The 21,168-nt window shown below is 47.5% G+C and overlaps 2 protein-coding genes across 2 annotated transcripts in view; one reads left to right on the top strand and one right to left on the bottom strand.

Annotated features, from left to right (window-relative positions):
* Positions 1 to 21,168, bottom strand: part of LOC309547911 (uncharacterized protein) — a gene marked incomplete at both ends in the record, with an annotated part of 267,527 nt that overhangs the window by 94,850 nt on the left and 151,509 nt on the right. The window lies entirely within an intron of this gene.
* Positions 11,618 to 21,168, top strand: part of LOC309546597 (uncharacterized protein) — a gene marked incomplete at both ends in the record, with an annotated part of 41,177 nt that continues 31,626 nt past the window's right edge. Inside the window, 2 exons of the mRNA XM_082246344.1 lie at positions 11,618 to 11,809; positions 14,834 to 14,906. Coding sequence (XP_082102470.1) covers positions 11,618 to 11,809; positions 14,834 to 14,906 — 265 coding nt within the window. The remainder of the gene's footprint in view (positions 11,810 to 14,833; positions 14,907 to 21,168) is intronic.

Below are 21,168 nucleotides of genomic sequence, written 5' to 3'. Positions count from 1 at the left end.
TGTGATAGGTGTTTTTCTGGAAGGTTTTCTTGTCATGTAGGGAGGTGTAGAATTTGCCTATACCCTGTGTATTGTCTCCAAAACAGAGAGCATAAATCTGTTCCGGGAAAGGAATGTGTGTCGATGGCATGGATGAGGTCAGATGGGATACTCGGAGAAATGTAAGGTATTCTTTGGCAAAGGTCGGAAATTTGTCGCACCATGCGGAGAAGGAGAAACCCTGGGGGCCTTATGTGATGACTTGAACTACTCTAAGCCCAAAAGAGGACCAATGCGCCACATTCAAGTTTGGGGAGAGGAAGGAGAGAGCAGTCAGAGGCACAGGGACATCCACCCTCCCGGCTTGCGCGGTGCTATGTGTGTAAAAATATTGCCACGCCTGTACTGTAGCTGAGATGGTGGGATGTTCCGCTTGGAAACTGCGTTTAGAAAAGGGGATACTGAGTATGAGATCAGCAAGAGAGCCCTGTATCACCTCCAACTGCTCAATCCGTCTCCAACTAGGTGCCTGAGTAGGATGCAACCAATAGAGGGATTGGGTTAGAATAGCAGCCATATGGTAATCCCGTATATCCGGAATCCCCATACCCCCTACACTGGGGTGTTGGACTAAATATTTATGGGCGCATCGGGGCTTCTTCCCGTCCCATATGAATTTGGATACCAAAGATTGGACCGTGCGGTAAAACGATAAGGGGATTTTAATGGGGAGAGCCCTAAACAAGTATAAAAGTTTTGGAAACGTCAGCATTTTGAACGCTGCATTCCTTCCCGACCATGAAAGATAGTATTTGCCAAGTCTAGTCAGTTTGTGCGTTAGGGTGTCAAGAAATGGAGTGAAATTGGCTTTGAAAAGATCTCCAATCCTGTTAGTGAGCCTGATACCTAGATAGTCAATATGTCCCCTTCCCCACTGAAATGGAACCATACTCTGAATAGTCTGTGTGAGGTCGGCCGACATTGTAATACCCAACATGTTCGATTTGGTCTCGTTAACCTTGTAGTAGGAGACAGAACTAAATTTCCTGAGAACTTCCTGGTCCGCTGGTAATGAGGATAAGGGACATGTCAGGGACAAGATAACATTGTCCGCAAACAACGATATCTTGTTAGAGGAACCTTTAATGTCTATGCCCCGAATACCCGGATGGGTTCTGATCCGCCCCGCAAAGGGTTCCATCAAGAGAACAAACACCAAAGGTGAGAGTGGGCACCCCTGACGGGTACCGTTTGTTATGGCAAATTTTGTAGAAAACAGACCCTCTGTATAAACATATGCCGAAGGACCTGTGTATAAGGCCAACACAGCATCCAGTATCTCACCCACCATGCCGAAGCATTGCAGGACTTTTCGCAGATATCCCCAGTGTATCCTGTCAAAGGCCTTTTCGGCATCAAGGGACAGGAACACTGTAGGGGTATGAGTGGACTCGGCATGGTGGATGAGATTCAGCACCCTTCTTGTGGCTTCAGTTGCTTGGCGGCCCGTGAGGAACCCCACCTGGTCTTGCCGAATAAGGTTAGGTAAAAATTTAGAAATGCGAGTAGCCAGTATTTTCGCGTAGACTTTCAGATCCAAATTGAGCAAAGATATGGGCCTGAAGTTCTTCGCACAATCCGGGGGTTTCCCCGGCTTGGGCAATGTAACAACTGTAGCCTCCAACATCTCTGGAGGAAAGGAAGCAGAGGAGGCAGCCTTTTGGAACACCCCCCGTAAGCTGGGGGTTAGAAGGTGTAGGTATTGTTTGTAGTACTCCGAAGAGAACCCGTCAGGGCCCGGGGCCTTGTTTAGGGGCAAGGATTGGATTCCCTTAGTAATTTCAGAGTCGGTGATTGGGAGATTCAATTCCGACACTTCTGCTGGTTGTAATGTGGGAAGGGAGACCGAATCCAAGAAACTGTCAATGATCTCAGGAGATGGCTGGAGCGTGGACTGGTCATCCTTCAAGTTATAAAGCGAGCCATAGTAGTGGCTGAAGGCATCGGCAATGTCTTTAGGATTCGTTAAGGTCAGTCCGGTAGAATGATGTGTCAATTTAGAGATACGATGACGGGCATGAATGTCCTTCACTTGGGTAGCCAATAACTTACCGGCTTTGTTGCCATGTGCATAAAAATTTGCCTTGAGCCTACGAACACTGGCCTGATGTTGTCCAATCAAAAGGGAACGTAAGTCATTTTGAGCCTGCGACAACTGGTTACTAACGTCTGGGAGTGGGTTATTTTTATTAGTCTGTTCTAGGTTTTGGATCAGGCCCAATAGATCTTCCATACGCTGCCTCCTCTGCTTCCGTATAGTGGCACTCTTAGACATTAGAACGCCCCGCATAAACGCCTTATGGGCATTCCAGATACTGAAAGGACACGTATCCCCGCTGTCATTAAACTTGAAGAATTCCTCTAGGGCCGCACGGACCTCAGAGGAAGTCCTCGGGTCACAAAAAATATTAATATCATTTTTCCATCTATTGGCCCTTGTGGTAAAGGCCCGAGGGCCGACGGTTATGGAAACAGGAGCGTGGTCTGACCACGTAATTTGACCTATAGAAGAATTCACAATTTTTTGCAGTAAGAATTTGTCCGTGAAGAACATGTCTATGCGTGAGTAAGAGCAGTGCACCTTCGAAAAAAAAGAATAGTCTTTCTCTGTAGAATGGTAACAACGCCAGACATCCTGCAATCCCGAGGACGACAGGAAGCCCGCAAGATCTGACCTGCGGGGGCATCTCCGGGCAATCCCAGAAACGTCCTGGCGCAGGTTTGCGACCATGTTCATGTCCCCCCCAAAGATCACGTGGCCCTTTATATCCGATTTAAGACGCTTCCAAAGTTTTCGCAAATATGTGATCTGTTTCACATTTGGGGCATACACATTAAGGATGGAGTATTATTATTATTTATTATTATACAGGATTTATATAGCGCCAACAGTTTGCGCAGCGCTTTACAATGTGAAGGAAGACAATACAGTTACAATACAGTTCAAAACAGGAGGAACTAGAGGGCCCTGCTCTTTAGAGCTTACAATCTAGAAGGGAGGGTCAAGTGAAACAAAAGGCAATAACCGTGGGGGATGGGTTGATGGAGAAAAAGGAGGTACATTTGTTAGGGGTTGGTAGGATAGGCTTCTCTGAAAAGGAGGGTTTTCAGAGATCGCCTAAAAGCTAATAGAGTGGGGGATAATCGGACAGATAAGGGTAAGGAGTTCCATAGGATTGGAGAGGCTCTGGAAAAGTCCTGGAGGCGAGCATGGGAGGAGGTGATGAGTGAGCTAGAGAGCAGGAGGTTTTGAGAGGAACGAAGAGAGCGATTAGGTTGGTATTTTGAGATGAGGCTGGTGATGTAGCTGGGGGCTAGGCTGTGGATTGCTTTGTAAGATGTTGTTAGTACTTTGAATTTAATTCGTTGGGTGAGCGGAAGCCAGTGGAGAGCTTGACAGAGAGGAGCAGCGGACACTGAGCGATTGGTGAGGTGGATGAGTCTGGCGGCAGCATTCATGATGGATTGAAGGGGGGATAGCCTGTGTAAAGGTAAGCCAATGAGAAGGGAATTGCAGTAGTCGAGGAGCGAGATGACCAGGGAGTGAACTAGGAGTTTTGTTGTGTCTTTGGTTAGAAAGGGGCGTATTTTGGAGATGTTGCGGAGGCTGAGGCGGCAAGATTTGGACAGCGATTGGATGTGGGGTTTGAAGGAGAGTTCAGAGTCCAGGACAACACCTAAGACCTTGGCATGTGGGGATGGGCTGATGGTAATGCCATTGATATTGACGGAGAAATCAGGGGAAGGGGCACGAGGTGGAGGATAAATTGTATGCAATATTATTGATTTCACAGTGCAGAAAGATAAAACGGCCGTCTGGATCCGAAAGATGGGAGAGGTACTTATAGGCCACAGAGTCCTTTATGAGAATTGCTACTCCCCCCTTTTTCTTGGGGCCATTAGCAAAGTAGGCATGAGGAAACTGTTTGTTGGCAAGTCTGGGAGGAGCTGCAGCACAGAAGTGGGTCTCTTGGATGAGCATAACATCACATCCTTGGGATTTAATTTCCCTCCATAACATATGACGTTTACCAGGGCTATTCAATCCATGTACATTCAGGGAGGTTAGTTTGAAGGCCATGGTGAAGTGGTATGATGGGGGTCGCTGTTAGGAACCTAAGTGCAGGGTCTATGTCACCTCTGAGGGAGATTAGAAAGAAAATAAGACCTAAACATAAGACCTTACCCTAGATCGCAGAATCCGGGATAGTGCAAGGTATTGGCCGACTGGAGGGATCCGTGTGCGATGAGAAGCAATCGGTTGGTACTGGAAAGGTAACGACTGATAAAGCACTCGTTGCTATATGTCACAGGTAACGTGGAAAAAGAAAAAACGAGAAAACAAAGGAGAGAAAAAAAAAACAGTTTACAAATGACAGTCGTGACAATCAAGTAGGTACCACTGCAAGTGCCAAGTACTCTATGCAAAACAATATGGATATGGCACCGGGCGCAGGAACTCTAACTGCGCCTAACTTTTTTTTTAAAAATAGACGATAACCAGGTGGAAATCTGAGCAGTTATGTAACTGCTGATACGGGGAAACAGGTAAAGGAAAAAAAAAACAAAACACCATTCGTAGCCGAACAGAACATTCGGAGTATGTAGATCAAGCAGTCAGATCATCAGAGGATCATCTGATATATAGCTTGAAGGGCCCTGTCAGCCCGGCATCTTATCTTGGTGTAGAAGTTGTCGGAACCCAGTCAGGAGAATGATCCCCAAGGGGGAGGGGTTGTCAGCATCCAAAATCCCCCACTGGCGCAAGAGCTCAATACCACGTTCAAGGTCAGAGATCTTGAATTCCTTGTCTCCTCTGGTGACAATGAGGGTGGCAGGATAATTCCAGCGATATTGGATGTGGTGGTTCCTGAGAGGTTTAGTAATGGTCACAAGGTTTCTCCTGCGGTTCATGGTGTGGGGAGATAAATCCGCATAGAAGGACAGGCCTTGCATACTAGCTGGGAGATCCACAGCTTTTCTCACTTTCGCCATCAGTTGTTCTTTCACAGTGTAAAAGTGAATTCTTGCAATGGCGTCCCTTGGATAGGTAGCGGGGATATGTTTAGGCTTCGGAAGTCTGTGGATCCTATCAATGGCCAGATCCCCCAAAGCTGCATCAGGAAGGATTTCCTGCATTAGGGTGGTGAGGAACGCTGTCAGGTCAGGAGGTTTAACAGTTTCAGGGATCCCCCTGATTTTCACATTGTTTCTCCTGGAGCGATCCTCAAGGTCCGCCACTTTTGATTTCAGCCACTCCAGCTCATCGTCATGGTCATTATGAGCGTCCACCATGCTATTGAAAGTGTCTGCAAATTCGCCCATTTTGTTCTCAATGGTGGAGACTCTATCAGTAACAGCAACGACCGCTGTGTTACATTGTGACACTAGTTGCAGCATATCAGAGTGAATTGCAGACCTTAGAGACAGCATCATCTCCTTAAACATGGAAGCCATCACGGGATGGTCCCCCGCAGGAATGGCTGCAATGGAGTCCTGAAACTCCAGGGTGTCATCTACTGTGATGCCGGGGGTTAGAGGGTGGCCTGTCATGGAAAGTCTTTTGTTTGGACTTGGCAGGGCTGGAAGGTTGCGAGTCCGCAGCGGACTGTAGGGAGAAGCCTGTGGGGTCCGCTTGGGTGCCCGGGGAATGTCTCGGCTGGTGCGGATCAGCCTGGTGTGGCAGATGAGATTGTCTGTGAGAGGAGTGTGGCGGGCCGGCGCCATCTTGGCTGCGCGGCCTAGCGTTGGGGGAAAAGAAGTCGATCATCTTACCAGGCTTGCATCGATCTTTTCGTTTGGGCGGCATGCTCCGGTGGTGCCCGGGGGTTGACAGGTGTGTAGATGAGCTGATTTGGAGTGACCCTCTCTGTTGTAATTGCTCCGAATGATCTGCTTAGCAAGGAGCTGTTAGCTCACGCTGCCATCTGCCTCGCTAGCCGGCTCTGCCCCCTCTCCTTGGGATGTTTGGACTGATGGACTTTCTGTGTAAAATATAGGACATACAAAGAAATAAAATTCAAATATTTGGAATTTTTAGGGTACTGAATAAAGGTCAAGCATGTATCCATAAAATCCAAGTTTTACTAGAACTTTTACATTATAAAATATCATAGAAGGCTGATATAGTACTAGGGAACACCTCATTACAACCATTTTAACCACTTGCTTACTGGGCACTTATAACCCCCTCCTGCCCAGGGCAATTCTCAGCTTTCAGCACTGTCGCACTTTGAATGACAATTGCGTGGTCATGCAACACTGTACCCAAACAACATTTTTATCATTATTTTTTACACAAATAGGATTTTCTTTTGATAGTGTTTATTCACCACTGTGGTTTTTATTTTTTTGCTAAAGAAACAAAAAAAGGCTGAACATTTAAAAAAAAAAAAAAAAAAAAAACATTTTTTATAGTTTGTTATAAAATGTTGCAAACAGGTAATTTTTCTCCTTCACTGATGTGTACTGATGAGGCTGCACTGATGGCCACTGATAGGTGGCACCAGATGGCCACTGATGAGGGTGCAGTGATGGATACCGATGAGGCGGCACTGGTGGACACTGATAAGGAGGCACTGATAAGGCTGCATTTATAGACGGTACTGATAGGTGACACTGATGGGCACTTATAGGTGGTACTGATAGGCAGCACTGATATAGCGGCATTAATGGGCACTGATAGGTGGCACTGATGGGCACTGATGGAAAGCTCTGATGGCCACTGAAAGGCCCTAGTAGGTGGCCCTGATAGGCAGCACTGATAGGTGACACTGATGCTGAGGCACTGATGGGCACTGATTGGCAGCACTAACGGGCTATGATAGGTGGCACTGGTGGGCACTGATTACCAGCACTAATGGGCACTGATTAACAGCACTGGTGGGCACTGATTAGCAGCACTAATGGGCACTGCTTAGCAGTACTAGTGGGCATTGATTAGCAGCACTGGTGGGCACTGTTGTTGAGGCACTGATGGTCTATGATAGGTAGCACTGGTAGGCACTGATCAGCAGCACTAATGGGCACTGATTAGCAGAACTGGTGGGCACTGTATAGCGGCACTAATGGGCACTGATTAGCAGTACTAGTGGGCACTGATTCGCAGCACTGATGGACACTGATGCTGAGGCACTGATGGGCTATGATAGGTGGCACTGATGGGCACTCATCAGCAGCACTAATGGGCACTGATTAGCAGCACTGGTGGGCACTGTGTGGGACGGATGTCCCTGCAACAGAAGCTGGTTATTGGCTTGCTTCTTTTTTCCCCATGCTGTCAGCACGAGGAGAAAAAAGGTGAAAACTGGCTTGTGTTTACTTCCATGATCAGATGTAATTGGCTGACTACTGATCATGTGGCAAAGGGTCACTGTGATTGCCCCTTTACCCTGTTCTGTGATCAGCTAAGTCCGAAGGACTCGACGATTACAGAGTGCAAGCCACAGGGAACGTGCAAGCAGAGCGTTTAAGGGGGGACGTCTATGGATGCCCCCCCTGGCACTGGAAGCCCACGCTGCGGCCCTCTTTCGGCAATAGCGCGGGCAGAAAGTGGTTAACAAAAACATTGCTGTTAGGATTTGTGGACAATTGTGGAAACATTTTCTTACTTCTCATTCATTTTTCTTTACTAGTTCTCCTGCAAGATTTTCAGACTTAAGCTGACCATTACAGAGAATTTCATCTGACTCTTGATGAGCCGCCTACAATTCAAGCATTGGGTGGCTCTTTACTCCACCTAATATCCTTCAATATAAAAATTGAAGGAGCCGAGTGATAAATTGTCAGCTGAGCAGTAAATGCAGCCAATCAACTACCACCACTGATTGGGTATTCTGACAGCTGTGGGTGTCTGTAGCATGAGAACTGACACTTCCTGTGAAGAAACTGCATATCCCACAATCCCAGGGTCTCTCAGTCTAGTATTCTGCAGATTAGAGCTACACAATAATTACATGTCGATCTGACGCAGACACAAGCAGGCAGAGCAATGAAGAGAGGAGTTGTGTTTCATCACATTATCATTCCCACATTTGTGATACAACTCAGAGGAAATGGTGAGGCATGGATTGAATGATAAGTAACCCGGAACAGGAGGTTGTCTGTCCCATTAGGACATAGGGAAAAGCTGGATGAAAAAACTACACGGACATAAGGAAATTGATCAGCCAACCCACTACAAACTGCTGAAACAACATGTGGTCCATCATCAGGGCCAGATTAACGTAGGGGCTATTGGAGCTGCAGCTCCAGGCTCCTACCTTTATATAGGCCCCAGGTTGGCCATATTCACTGTTACCGCTCTTCTGTCACTTGTAAACACAGAAGTCTGGCTTCTATGCTCGCTTCCCCAGGCAGCTCCCTCAGAACCTCACCACACAGGCCGGACAAGGAGGGACAGTTGCCGATGCATGGATGTGTTTATGGGCTTCAGAGACAGCATCCCATGTTGAATTAGGCATGCATGGCTGCACCCTTCCTCCTCTGGGTGCATGCCAAGGCACGGCCCTTAAGGCCCTTCAAAATCCTCAGCACCAAGCCCATGATGCTCTTAATCCGGCCCTGTCCATCATTACAAGGTAAGGAAGCAAACAACACATGGAATAGAACTTCACTAATATCAAATTTTACCACTAACACTCCTGAAATTCAAAAATACCTTTAAACATTGTATTATAATCGAAGGGTATAACTTCTTCATTTAAATTTCTTATCAGAAAGTTTTCACAATTTATGACAAAGTAAAATGTAATTTCAAGTCTAACATAAAACACCTCATCTCCTGTGAAGAACATTGCGAGTGATAATTCTATTACAAAGGACAAAGCATTGAGTAATACAGCAATTATCAACAGTTTGCTGGAAAATGAAGACATAGGAGGACGCAATCAGTTCTGAAGAAGAGTCAATGATGTAAAGTCCTGCCTATACACAAACAGCAAGAACAAAGAATGAGAAAATCCAACTGATTATAAACTGAATTATAGGAAAAGAAAGAATTAGAAAAAAGAAATGGGAGAGAGCGCGCCATCCAACCAGAAATTACATCTGGGAGAGGCCTTGCCAAGTTAACCCCTTTTGTAGCAACTGAATTTCATACCCCTTTGAGCTTTACAGACCCTGGTTCTTTAGATATGCCAGAACCAACATTCACCCCTTTAGAACTTCAGACTAGGCTTGGAATAGTTGATGCAACTTTAACATTGCTTAGTCCAAAGGGCATGCGATTAAACTCAAACAGTCCTAAGGGTGTGATAAAGGCAGTCTTTTCAAAATTCTCATCTCCTACTAGGATTTGCCAGTAGACACTCGCCAAGTCAAGGGTAGAAAAGTATTTGACCTGCCCCAACGCCATTAGTGATTCCTATACCCAATGTAATGAGTAAGCATCCCAGTGGGTGGGGACGTTCAGCTTGTGATAGTCCACACAGAATTGCAGTTCTTCTTTCTTTCTTTTGCACCACGACATTAGGAGCAGCCCAGGGAATAGGACTCTTTGGAATTACCCCGCTCTGAAGCATGCTGATAAGCAAGCCCTTGACCTTCTGGCACAGAGCTGGGGGAATGTGACTGTGCTTCTCCGAATTGGAGGAGCGCCCCTGTAGTCCTCTGGGCTGGTAGTAAAGACCAAGAGGTGCTGTTCTAGTAGCTGGTGAAGCAGTCTTTGTTGTAGTAGAGTGTAGTCCTGGAAGGTGATGTCCAGCTGTTCTAGCAGTAACTTGTTCTGTGACTGATCTAACAAGGTCATGGCTGTCTGAATTGGGGAACAGATGGCCCCTCTCCTGTATTGAGCTTCCAAGACACAGTAACGGTACACTACAAACAGGTGCAGGGTTAGCGACTACAATTGGGGTGGTCCCCAAGTTGATGAGTTGGAACACTGTGTTTTTGCAGGGTTCTATCAGTTTCTTGTGGGCCCCAAGGGTCCTGAGGGACCGAACTTCCGCTTTGAGGGGTGGCAGGAGTACTTTCTATTTGGGAGGTGTGCGGATGATACCCCACCTGTTCGGGCTGTTTCCTTGCTGCCCTCTGGGGAGCTTCATAGGCCCCTCATTACATTACGCCACACAGCCCACAAACAGCTCCATGACCGCAGGCCAGAATGCCCAAACATGGCCAGTAAGTGGGGAAAGTCCTTTAATATGTTCATGCCCAGAACAAAAGGCACTGTATAGCAGATTGGGTCATAAGCCACCACCACCCTTGCTCGGTCCACCTGCTTCTCATCAATCTGTATTTCCAACCAGGTGACACTTTCTACCAAGATGGGCAAGCTATTGGCCACTTAAGGAATAGCCAGAAGGGGTCCAGCTGGTCTTGCATCCCATACCTTTGGACATAGAAGTCATACTTCATGACAGTATTGTTTCATGGAAGCCACTTCCAATGCAAGTTCCCTTAGTGTTGTCTGTATGGCTGATAGTGGTAAGGGGGCCAAGGTATCTTCTTTTATATGCAGTGGATCATACTATTTGGTCACTGCTACCATTGCCTCCGCAACTTCTTGTTCCCATGCAAATGCATCCACCACAATGTCATGGAAAGAGATGGTGGGTTGTACTCTGATTCGTCTTTGTAATACCCCCCTGACTGGGCCTGCTTGCAGTCCTTCCATGAACGGACTCCTCAGTATGTTAATGTCTGGATCCTCAGTAAGCCAGGCAGGTACCAGGTTCAGGGACACAGCACTCCCTTGTTTTTCCTCCCATTCCACCAGGGGCATATTGGAGCCATTAAACTTAGTGATGCAGTGGCAATAACACACACTGCAATTGAAAGAACTTGTATTGAAGTAAAAGAAAAACAGTTCACAACAGGCCTGACAGAAGGCAGCCCAAACGAGAACACTCACTGATGACCAGCAACTTGTAGCAGAGCAGGTCTGAGCTGAACTGATAGCATCTATCTTGAGGGTTGGAATGTGGCTTGACCGGTCTATGCCCAAGCAGGGAGGTTTCCAGAGAGATAGTGACGAATCCCTATGATGTCCCTACTCATCTGGAATCTTTTCTTGATGCTATTACTGTCCCTGACAGTTGGGTTACCTGTTCCTACACTACCCATACTCTAGAATGTGTCAGGAAACAGGGTCCTAAATAAATACTGCCACTCCTAAGATGGCTGCCAGAGTCACATGAGTGGCTAAAATCCAACAGTTTTGCTGCCCCAGTGACACCGGAAACCATAGAGGAGCCTTTTGACTTCTCCCTCAGCAATGCAGCTGCGGTTGAGTGCCACCTGCAGTGGAGAGAGAGGACTGCACCTGCCTACATGTGGGTGGGGCCACTCACCCTGCACGTGGGAGTAGCTTTTTCTGTGAACTTGCTCATCAATGCTGGTACCAGGTGGTAAATGTGGTCATCTGAATGTGTCATATTAAGGCAGTTCCCCAACTTAGAGATGAACCGCATCACTGTGTGCAGTAATAAAAATACAGAGTTCCTCTGCAAAGTGCTGTCCCATGTCACTGCACACTATTGCCTGATGTACAGTATGTTGCATATAGGAGGGACACAGCTGAGCCTGCATCCTCCTCACCAGTCCAGCGTATCTCTGCCACTTCACTCCCAGTAACAGAATGGAGTCCCGCTGTGCACCTAGTGCGGACCTCATGTGTGCACTTGTTAACTCCTTCACTCTCGTATCATGTGACCAGGCTAAGGGTTCCCGTAATGCAGGTTCTGTCCTGGGTACTACGGGAGATCAACTACTGAAGAGGCAGCCAGAACACCGACCCCCAGACTACCAAAGAACCCATCACCTGCAGCAGGTATCACGCTTTGCAACAATGTACCTTGTGGTAGTTCATGGCTACCCATAGCAACTGCAATGCTCCTATTGCTATATTTGCAAAGTAGACTTTTTGTAGTAGCTTTGCTTCATACCCCGTATGTGCTTTTCTGACCCAAGTTCTTTTGATATGCCAACATGCAACCCTTGAATAACTTCAGACCAGGCTCATAACAATTGATGCAACTTTACCTAAAGGCCTTTTAATGCTACAGTTCAACATTAACATTAGCATCAGAAGGTTCCTAACTATCCCTAGCTGGATGCCCAGGCATACCTAAGAAAAGTAGTAGTCCATTGCTGGTGTTCTTCAAGTCTTAGCTGATCCCAGAAGTCCCAGGACCTCCAACGGAATGCAAGGTGCAGCAGCCCTCCAACACAGCAATCACAGCTCAGCTCACCCTACTCAGTGCGGCCCAAACAACCTCAAACCCAGCCTTTCCCCATATTTATATCACCAGTAGGTAGGCTGGATCCAAAAAGCCCTGCAACAGCACTACACACATGACCTCATTTCCTCCCAGCCTGGCCCAGCCACCAGGTAAACCAACACTTCTGTAGGCAACCTGCCCAAACGTGTTTGGATCAACCTTCACAGATAAAAATAAATATTAATACCCTCCCCCATGTCTTTTACCATAAAACCAGCATGTGTGATGTCTAAGAACTTATCTTTGGGCCCCCAGGCCTTTACAGATGATTTTATGGTTGGGCAATGCAGAGACTGGGAGTTTTGGGTCATTATATCTTTTCCGGATTTTGATGATTAAAATACACTTTTGTCACATGCTCGGTGAGACTTGTTTACCTGTAAATCAGTGGTCTCCAAGCCATGGCCCGGGGGCAAGATGCAGCCCTTTGCTTGGCTTTCCCTTGCCCACGGGGCACTTTTTCATTTACTGAAACTAACAATGGGGCATAATTCCCCTCACTAACACCAAAGAAGGGGGCATATTTGCTTCCAATGACACCAATGATGGGGCACAATTCCTCCCACTGACACCAATAATGGGGCACAATTCCTCCTAATAACACCAACATTGAGGCCCACGGACATCAGTGATGGGGCACAATTCCTCTCAATGACACCAATGATAGGGGCCAATTACATCAACGATCGGGCACAATTACACTCACTGATACAAGAAAATGGGATATTATTTTTTCCCACTGACATTGAGACCTTTTCTACTCCCACTGGCATCTATCTGGCCCTCCTAAAGTCTGAAGGACAGTACACTGGCCCTTTGTTTAAAAAGTCTGGAGACCCCTGCTTCAGATAGTGATAATGAGGGGGGGGGGGGCATCCACAACATCTAGACCAGCCTTTCTCAACCTTTTCAACATTGAGTAACCCGTGAAATAAATTTCTGGTCTCGGGAAACCCCTGCTAAAAATTTAAAATCTACAACTCATGACACATTAGTGTGACAGTCGGTGGGAAGAATGCTCCTTACTCTTGTCATCATTGGGAAGAATTACCCCCTTACAGATAGCTAAAAGGAACAATGGTGTCATTGGGAACTTATCTGAGAGGCAGAATTTGCCCATTGCTCAAGGAACCCCTAGCAACCTCAGGAGGGACCCTAAGGAACCCTGGTTGAGAAACCCTGATCTAGACTGTCCAGTGAGAACTCTTCTGTGTAGGCACACAAATCAAATGTATGGCCTTATCAGGAGTATGTAGCGCTCCTGCTCCTCGTTCCATCATCCTGGTTTTGGCTGTGGCATTCTCCTTGTCTGACTGTTCACTTGCAAGGTGATTGATGTGTCCACTCTCTATGTGGAGACCAAAAATAATTGAAGGCAGCCAAGCCTGCAGTCTCATGCTTGTGATATTGCATTTGTAACACATGCTCCAAGCTCCCTGTTTGTCTCTGCTGATTGGATTTCTCTGTTTTTGACCTTGGATCGGATATTGACTGCTCTGTGAACTTTGCCTGCCTTTTGACTATGGATTTGACTCTGACTATTCTGAACCTTAGAATTTGAAGAGAAGGAGCCGCTCAGGTGAGACTGAATATGCCGGTGCAGGTCAGATCCGCCATCCAGAAATGTATTCAAACCAAAAGAAGTTGGACCACACTCGGAAAAGATGAAATCAATTAAATCTTTTATTCCTCATAGACAAATCCATACAGACAGTGCATCCAGAGACATGCCAGGTTGACGCGTTTCACGATACAGAGGATCGCTTACTCATAGCCACACTGTGGTTATGAGTAAGCGATCCTCTGTATCGTGAAACGCGTCAACCTGGCATGTCTCTGGATGCACTGTCTGTATGGATTTGTCTATTCTGAACCTTGCCTGCCTTGTACCGGGACTGTGATCGAACCACTGCCATCCACAAGTGCCTGTTTGCTGTGCTCAGTTCACCCCTGGCCTGGCCTGGTAGCCAGGAACTATAGCATTGTGTATAAGTCCTGGGGCAACCAAGTACTGGTAGGCCTGCTTGCTTTTTAGGAAAGGGGGCTGCTATAGGTGAAGAACACAGAAGCTTGCTATAGTGCCTGACCACCTGCATAAGAGGAAAGTGTGACAGGCTTCTCTTCAAAACTGTATTGCTGAAATGCTTTTCATATCCTGAATGAACACTTGTTAGAATGTTCTGTATATTCTGAATTGAATTTTCCCTGGCTAGATCATGACTATGATCATACAAATGTTTCTGAAAAACATATAAATATGACCCAAACCTACTATCTGTATCATGACATGACCCTTCATCACAAGAAGAAAAAAATTGAAAAGATTTGAGATGTTTAGAGCTGTGAGGACCCGGGAACCCAGCACAGCTCTTATCAAGAAAGTCCCCGAGATATTAAACACTTTCTGCTGGCTTCACTCTTCGGCATCTACCAGAGAAATATGGATTGTGGTTGGATTGACACACCAGATTTCATGTAGTTTTTCTCCATAAAATGCAGAGGAGATACACATCTTGCAGTGCAAAATCTTCTTCCTCTTTAATTTCTTTATAAATGTGATTCTTCCCACACAGACCGCACACCTGACTGCAGCGATGTGTCCCATCCACGTCCTCCTCCTGTGGGCTCTTCTCCGTCCAGGAACAGGTATGTAAGAAAATTATAAAGAGGTGATAATACAGTAGTAGTATCAGACAGAGTACATATCATATGTAGTACTACTCCCATGGGAGCTGCTGGTTACGGGTTCCCCTGGGTTACCATTAGCAACAGCGTGACAATTAGGTATTTACCTCAGACAAGAGACAGTCCAGTATCTTTGGTTTTTAGATTTTATTTGGAACTTGGATAGGAGAAGGGAATGAGTGGGATACTCCAACTTAAAGAACTATGCACAATAGGCTGGGACAACTTGAATAGAGCTGAATAGCGCAGGTTAACACTGTATAATGCTGGGTGACGCTGAGTAACGCTGAATAGAGCTAGTCACGGCTAGGCTGCTGCTTCACCTTGCCCTCGGCTGTGAATGAAGTAATAGAGCTTCCTGGGGTAAACTCTATCCTGAGGTAAGCTGTACTCTGAGGTAGACTGTACTGCTGAACAACTTCAGGGCCCTTCCTTGCACCCCCTTTATCCTTAATCTTCAGGGTTAACTACTTGGCACCCCCTTTCCTGTAACACTCTGTGTGAGCTGGCTCCTTGATCCCCTGACTTCTCTGGAGTGGTTTCCTCTCCTAGGCAGACCCTTGAGCAGATCCCTCAGTACTCACCATACTGTTTTTCCCAAGGTCTTCTGCCCAACAGCTCCACTGGTCATCACTCTGGATCCTCTGCAGCCCAGCTCCACTCCTGGTCCCTAGGCCGACCGCCTGGACCACCTTCCTCACTCTGCAGGAGGAGAGACAACCGTCCACCTCCTCCTGGGACTTTGCTCCCGCCAAAAGACACCCTGTCACCTGCTCCCTCAGGATTTATTCCCAATCCCAGGATGTGTTGCAGCAATGCCCACCCACTGAGACAGCCATAAACCCTGGTGTGCTACTGGCTAGGTTTCCTTTACTGTCCAACAAGCTCCCTTATTAGATACAGTGGGGAGACTCCCTTAGACTCAATAAATCACACCCAGGGCCGGCCCTAGGTGTTCAGACGCCCTGTGCGAGCTAATCCTGTGGCGCCCCCCCCCCCCCCGTGCGTGCATTTTCTTGCACCTTTTTAGCACTTTATTTGACTTTTCTTTTTTATGATCACTAATAACTTAGCCCCCCCTTACATCAGAGACCCCCCTCACAGAGCCCCCTTACATCAGAGACCCCCCACAGAGAGCTCCCCTTACATCAGAGCCCCCCCCACACAGAGCCCCCTTACATCAGAGACCCCCCCACACAGAGCCCCCCTTACATCAGAGCCCCCTCACACAGAGCCCCCTTACATCAGAGACCCTCACAGAGCCCCCCTTACATCAAAGACTCCACACACAAAGCCCCCCTTACATCAGAGACCCCCCACACAGAGCTCCCCTTACATCAGAGCCCCCCACACACAAAGCCCCCTTACATCAGAGACCACCTTACATCAGAGAGCCCCTCCACACAGAGCCCCCCTTACATCAGAAACCCCCCCACACAGAGCCCCCCTTACATCAGAGCCCTCCCACACAGAGCCCCCTCACATCAGAGAGCCCCCCCCACACAGAGCCCCCATTACATCAGAGATCCCCCACACAGAGCTCCCCTTACATCAGCGCCCCCCCACACAGAGCCCCTTTACATCAGAGACCCCCCACACAGAGCCCCCCTCACATCAGAGAGCCCCCCCCACACAGAGCCCCCCTTACATCAGAGACCCCCCACACAGAGCTCCCCTTACATCAGCACCCCCCCACACAGAGCCCCTTTACATCAGAGACCCCCCACACAGAGCTCCCCTTACATCAGAGCCCCCCACACACAGAGCCCCCTTACATCAGAGCCCCCCACCACACAGAGCCCCCCTTACATCCGAGACCCCCCCACACAGAGCCCCCCTCACATCAGAGACCCCCCACATCAGAGAGCCCCTCACATTGAGCCCCCATTACATCAGAGAGCCCCCCACATCAGAGAGCCCCCCTTACATCACAGACCCCCCACACAAAGCCCCCCTTACATCAGAGCCCCCCACACAGAGCCCCTCTTACATCAGAGCCCCCCAACACAGAGCCCCCCTTACATCAGAGAGCCGCCCTCACATCGAGCCCCCCTCACATCGAGCCCCCCACATCAGAGAGCCCCCCTTACATCACAGACCCCCACACAAAGCCCCCCTTACACCAGAGCCCCCCCACACAGAGCCCCCCTTACATCAGAGAGCCCTCCTAACATTGAGCCCCCCTTACATCAGAGACCCCCACATCAGAGAGCCCCCCACATCAGAGAGCCCCCCTTACATCACAGACCCCCCACACAAAACCGCCCTTACATCAGAGACCCCCCTTACATTTTTTGCAGGAGAGAGATCTCCCTTACCTCACGCTGTCTGCAGCTTTTTTTTTCTTCAAACTTCCCGCCCACACATCCCCGGGGAGTGTGGGTGGGGCGGGAGGTGAGAGAAGGGGCGGTAGGAGGAGGAGCTGACCATCTCTCTCCTCTGGCGTCCCTGCAGAGAGGAGGAGGGATCAGTCAGCGGTGGTGTTTCTGTGGCTGAGCTGTGTGTGATACACAGCTCAGACTGCAGCAGTAGGAGACCGAGGCACAGCCGCACAGCGGGAGGTTAGCGGCGGCAGCGGCCTGTGTTAACCCTGTACAGGCCGCAGTCATCGCTTACCTCCCGCTGTGCGGCCTGATCTTCTGCGAGCTGTGATGGCCGCACGGCGCCCCTGTTGCCAATGGCGCCCTGTGCGGGCGCACAGCTTGCACACCCCAAAGGCCGGCCCTGATCACACCTGGAAACATGTGACAGGTTAAACTAACAGATCAGGCTCTCCTGATAAGCAGAACAGAGCCACCAAATGTGTTTTCCTAGTACCTACCTAGGAGGGTGCTACACATAGATACCCCGACTACAGCAATGTGCCCCCTCTGTGTCCTCCTTCTGTAGGCTCCTCTATGTCCAGGCAGAGGTATGTAAGAACATTATATATAGGTGATAATACAGTATTATCATCAGACAGAGTACATATCATAGACACCCCGATTGCAGCAATGTGTCTCCTCCGTGTCCTCCTCCTGTGGGCTCTTCTCTGTCCAGGCAGAGGGATGTAACAACTTGAGGGGATAAGTAGTAATGAGCTGAACATACCTGGGTTCTATTCGGGGTACATTCAACAAACTTTACCAAAGAGAAGATACTAAACCCAACCCCACTTAAGTCAATGAGAGCCCAAACTTAGAAATCAAAAAAAGCTATCTTCTAGGTTGACAGGCAAGGGATTGTCAAACAAATAGAATGGGGGCTGGGCACTGCCCTGGGAGACATGTACGAAATGTACCATGTACCAAAATAAACAAATAAATAAATAAATAAATAAAATAGTTGTTTGGTGGGGAGCAGCAATTTTATTAATTCTTAAGGTTCAGCATTAAAAATGCAAACTGTAATTAACCACTTGCCGACCGCCCGCCGCATATATACTGCAGCAGGCTGGCTCGGCTGTGCGAATCGCCGTACCTGTATGGCGATCCTGGCGGAAAGCTGATTCACGGGGCCGGCTGCAGCAATTGTCACTGGGCACCCGTGATCGCTCCCAGTGAAGAGAGAACGGCGGTCTGCTGTTGTAAACACGGCAGACCGTTGTTCTCTCAGGAATCAGTACAGAGCTCCTGTGTTCCTTCTATTTAGGATCACAGGTCTCTGTGATCATTTCACAAGTCCCTCCCTAATACAGTTAGAAAAGACCCCCTAGGCTCTTACTGTAGTAATGTCACTGGTCCCCCAAAAGTGTCAAAAATGTCAGTTAGGGGTCCGATCTGTCCGCCACAATGTCGCAGTCCTGCTAAAAATCGCAGATTGCCGCCATTACTAGTAAAAAAATGTAAAAAAATAAAAATTACATAAATCTTTCCCCTAGTTTGTAGACGCAATAACTTTTGTGCAAACCAATCATAATACACTTATTGAAATTTTTTTTTTACTAGGAATGTTATATAGCAGAAAGTAAAAAATATTGTTTTTTTTTTTTTGTTTTTTTTTAGAATTGTCGCTATTTTTGTTTATAGCTCAAAAAAATAAAAAAATACAACCAAAAGAAAGCTCTATTTGTGGGGGAAAAAGGACGTCAATTTTATTTGGGTACAGCGTCGCACGACCGCGCAATTGTCACTTAAAATAACGCAGTTGCCGAACTGCAAAAAATGGCCTGCTCATTAACCACTTCAGCCCCGCCCACCATACATTTACTGGCGCACTCAGCCGCTGCTGGGCAAAGCGACGTAGCCCTACGTCACTCGCTCAGGAGACTCTAGGGGGTGAGCGCGCACCGCCGGTGGCACGCTCCCACCCCCGCTTGTTAGCTGGGGCGCCAGTGCGTGTGACCGGCGGCTACAATGGCCGCCGGCCACTCGCGTTCTCCTGCGAGAGAGGGTAAACACAGCCATCTGTCATTCTCCCTGAAGTAATGACAGAGGCTATGCAATCCTGCTATATAGGATCTTATGTCTCTGTGGTTACTTCACAAGCCACGCCCTCTGACAGTTAGAATCACACCCCTAGGGACACATTTAACCCCTTGATCACCACTACAGTTAACCCCTTCCCTGCCAGTGTTATTTTTACAGTAATTGTGCATATTAGCACTGATTACTGTAGTAACGTCACCGGTCCCCCCCAAAAGTGTCTAAAATATTAGTCAGGAGTCCGATCTGTCCGCTGCAATGTCGCAGTCCCGCAAAAAAAATTACAGATCGCCGCCATTACTAGTAAAAAAAACCAAAACAATAAAAATTACATAAATCTTTCCCGTAGTTAGTAAACGCAATAACTTTTGCGCAAACCAATCAAAATTCGCTTATTGTGATTTTATTTTTACCAAAAATATGTAGCAGAAAACAAATTGGCCTAAAATGTTAAAAAAAATTTCATTTTTACATTTTTTTGTGAGAATTTCATATAAAAAATGTGAAAAATATTGTTATTTTTTCAAAATTGTCGCTCTTTTTTTGTTTATAGCGCAAAAAATAAAAATCGCACAGGTGATCAAATACCACCAAAAGAAAGCTCTGTTTGTGGGGAAAAAAGGACGTTAATTTTATTTGGGTACAACGTCGCGCAACCACGCAATTGTCCGTTAAAATTACACTGTTCCGAATCGCAAAATAGGGACTGGTCATTGAGCAGCCAAATCCTCCGGGGCTAAAGTGGTTAAGGAGGCAAATCCTTCTGGTCCAGAAGTGGTTAATAATATACCTGGGGGATTCTTCTGAACCTGAATGTGAAGGTTCAACCTAGCACAGCAACACTGATATTTATAATTATTATTATTATTATACAGGATTTACATAGCACCAACAGTTTGCGCAGCACTTTACAATGTGAGGGAAGACAATACAGTTACAATACAGTTCAAAACAGGAGGAACTAGAGGGCCCTGCTCGTTAGAGCTTACAATCTAGAAGTGAGGGTCAAGTGAAACAAAAGGCAATGACCGTGGGGGATGGGTTGATGGAGAAAATGGAGGTACATTTGTTAGGGGTTGGTAGTATAGGCTTCTCTGAAAAGGAGGGTTTTCAGGGATCATCTAAAAGCTAATAGAGTGGGAGATAATCGGACAGATAAGGGTAAGGAGTTCCATAGGATTGGAGAGGCTCTGGAAAAGTCCTGGAGGCGAGCATGGGAGGAGGTGACGAGGGAGCTAGAGAGCAGGAGGTTTTGAGAGGAATGAAGAGAGCGATTAGGTTGGTATTTTGAGATGAGGCTAGTGATGTAGCTGGGGGCTAGGCTGTGTATTGCTTTGTAAGATGTTGTAAGTATTTTGAATTTAATTTGTTGGGTGAGCGGAAGCCAGTGGAGGGCTTGACAGAGAGGAGCAGCGGACACTGAGCGATTGGTGAGGTGGATGAGTCTGGCGGCAGCATTCATGATGGATTGGAGGGGGGGATAACCTGTGTAGAGGTAAGCCAATGAGAAGGGAATTGCAGTAGTCGAGGCGCGAGATGACCAGGGAGTGAACTAGGAGTTTTGTTGTGTCTTTGGTTAGAAAGGGGCGTATTTTGGAGATGTTTCGGAGGCTGAGGTGGCAAGATTTGGACAGCGATTGGATGTGGGGTTTGAAGGAGAGTTCAGAGTCCAGGACAACACCTAAGACCTTGGCACGTGGGGATGGGCTGATGGTAATGCCATTGATATTGACGGAGAAATCAGGGGAAGGGGCACGTGGTGGAGGAAAAATTATAAGCTCGGTTTTGGATGGACTGAGTTTGAGGAAGTGGTGAGACAT

This window comes from Pelophylax lessonae, assembly GCF_965119305.1.
Source record: "Pelophylax lessonae genome assembly, chromosome: 2".
Taxonomy (NCBI): domain Eukaryota; kingdom Metazoa; phylum Chordata; class Amphibia; order Anura; family Ranidae; genus Pelophylax; species Pelophylax lessonae.
The sequence above is the reverse complement of the archived record's forward strand: the minus strand, read 5'-3'. Positions and strand labels throughout refer to the sequence as shown.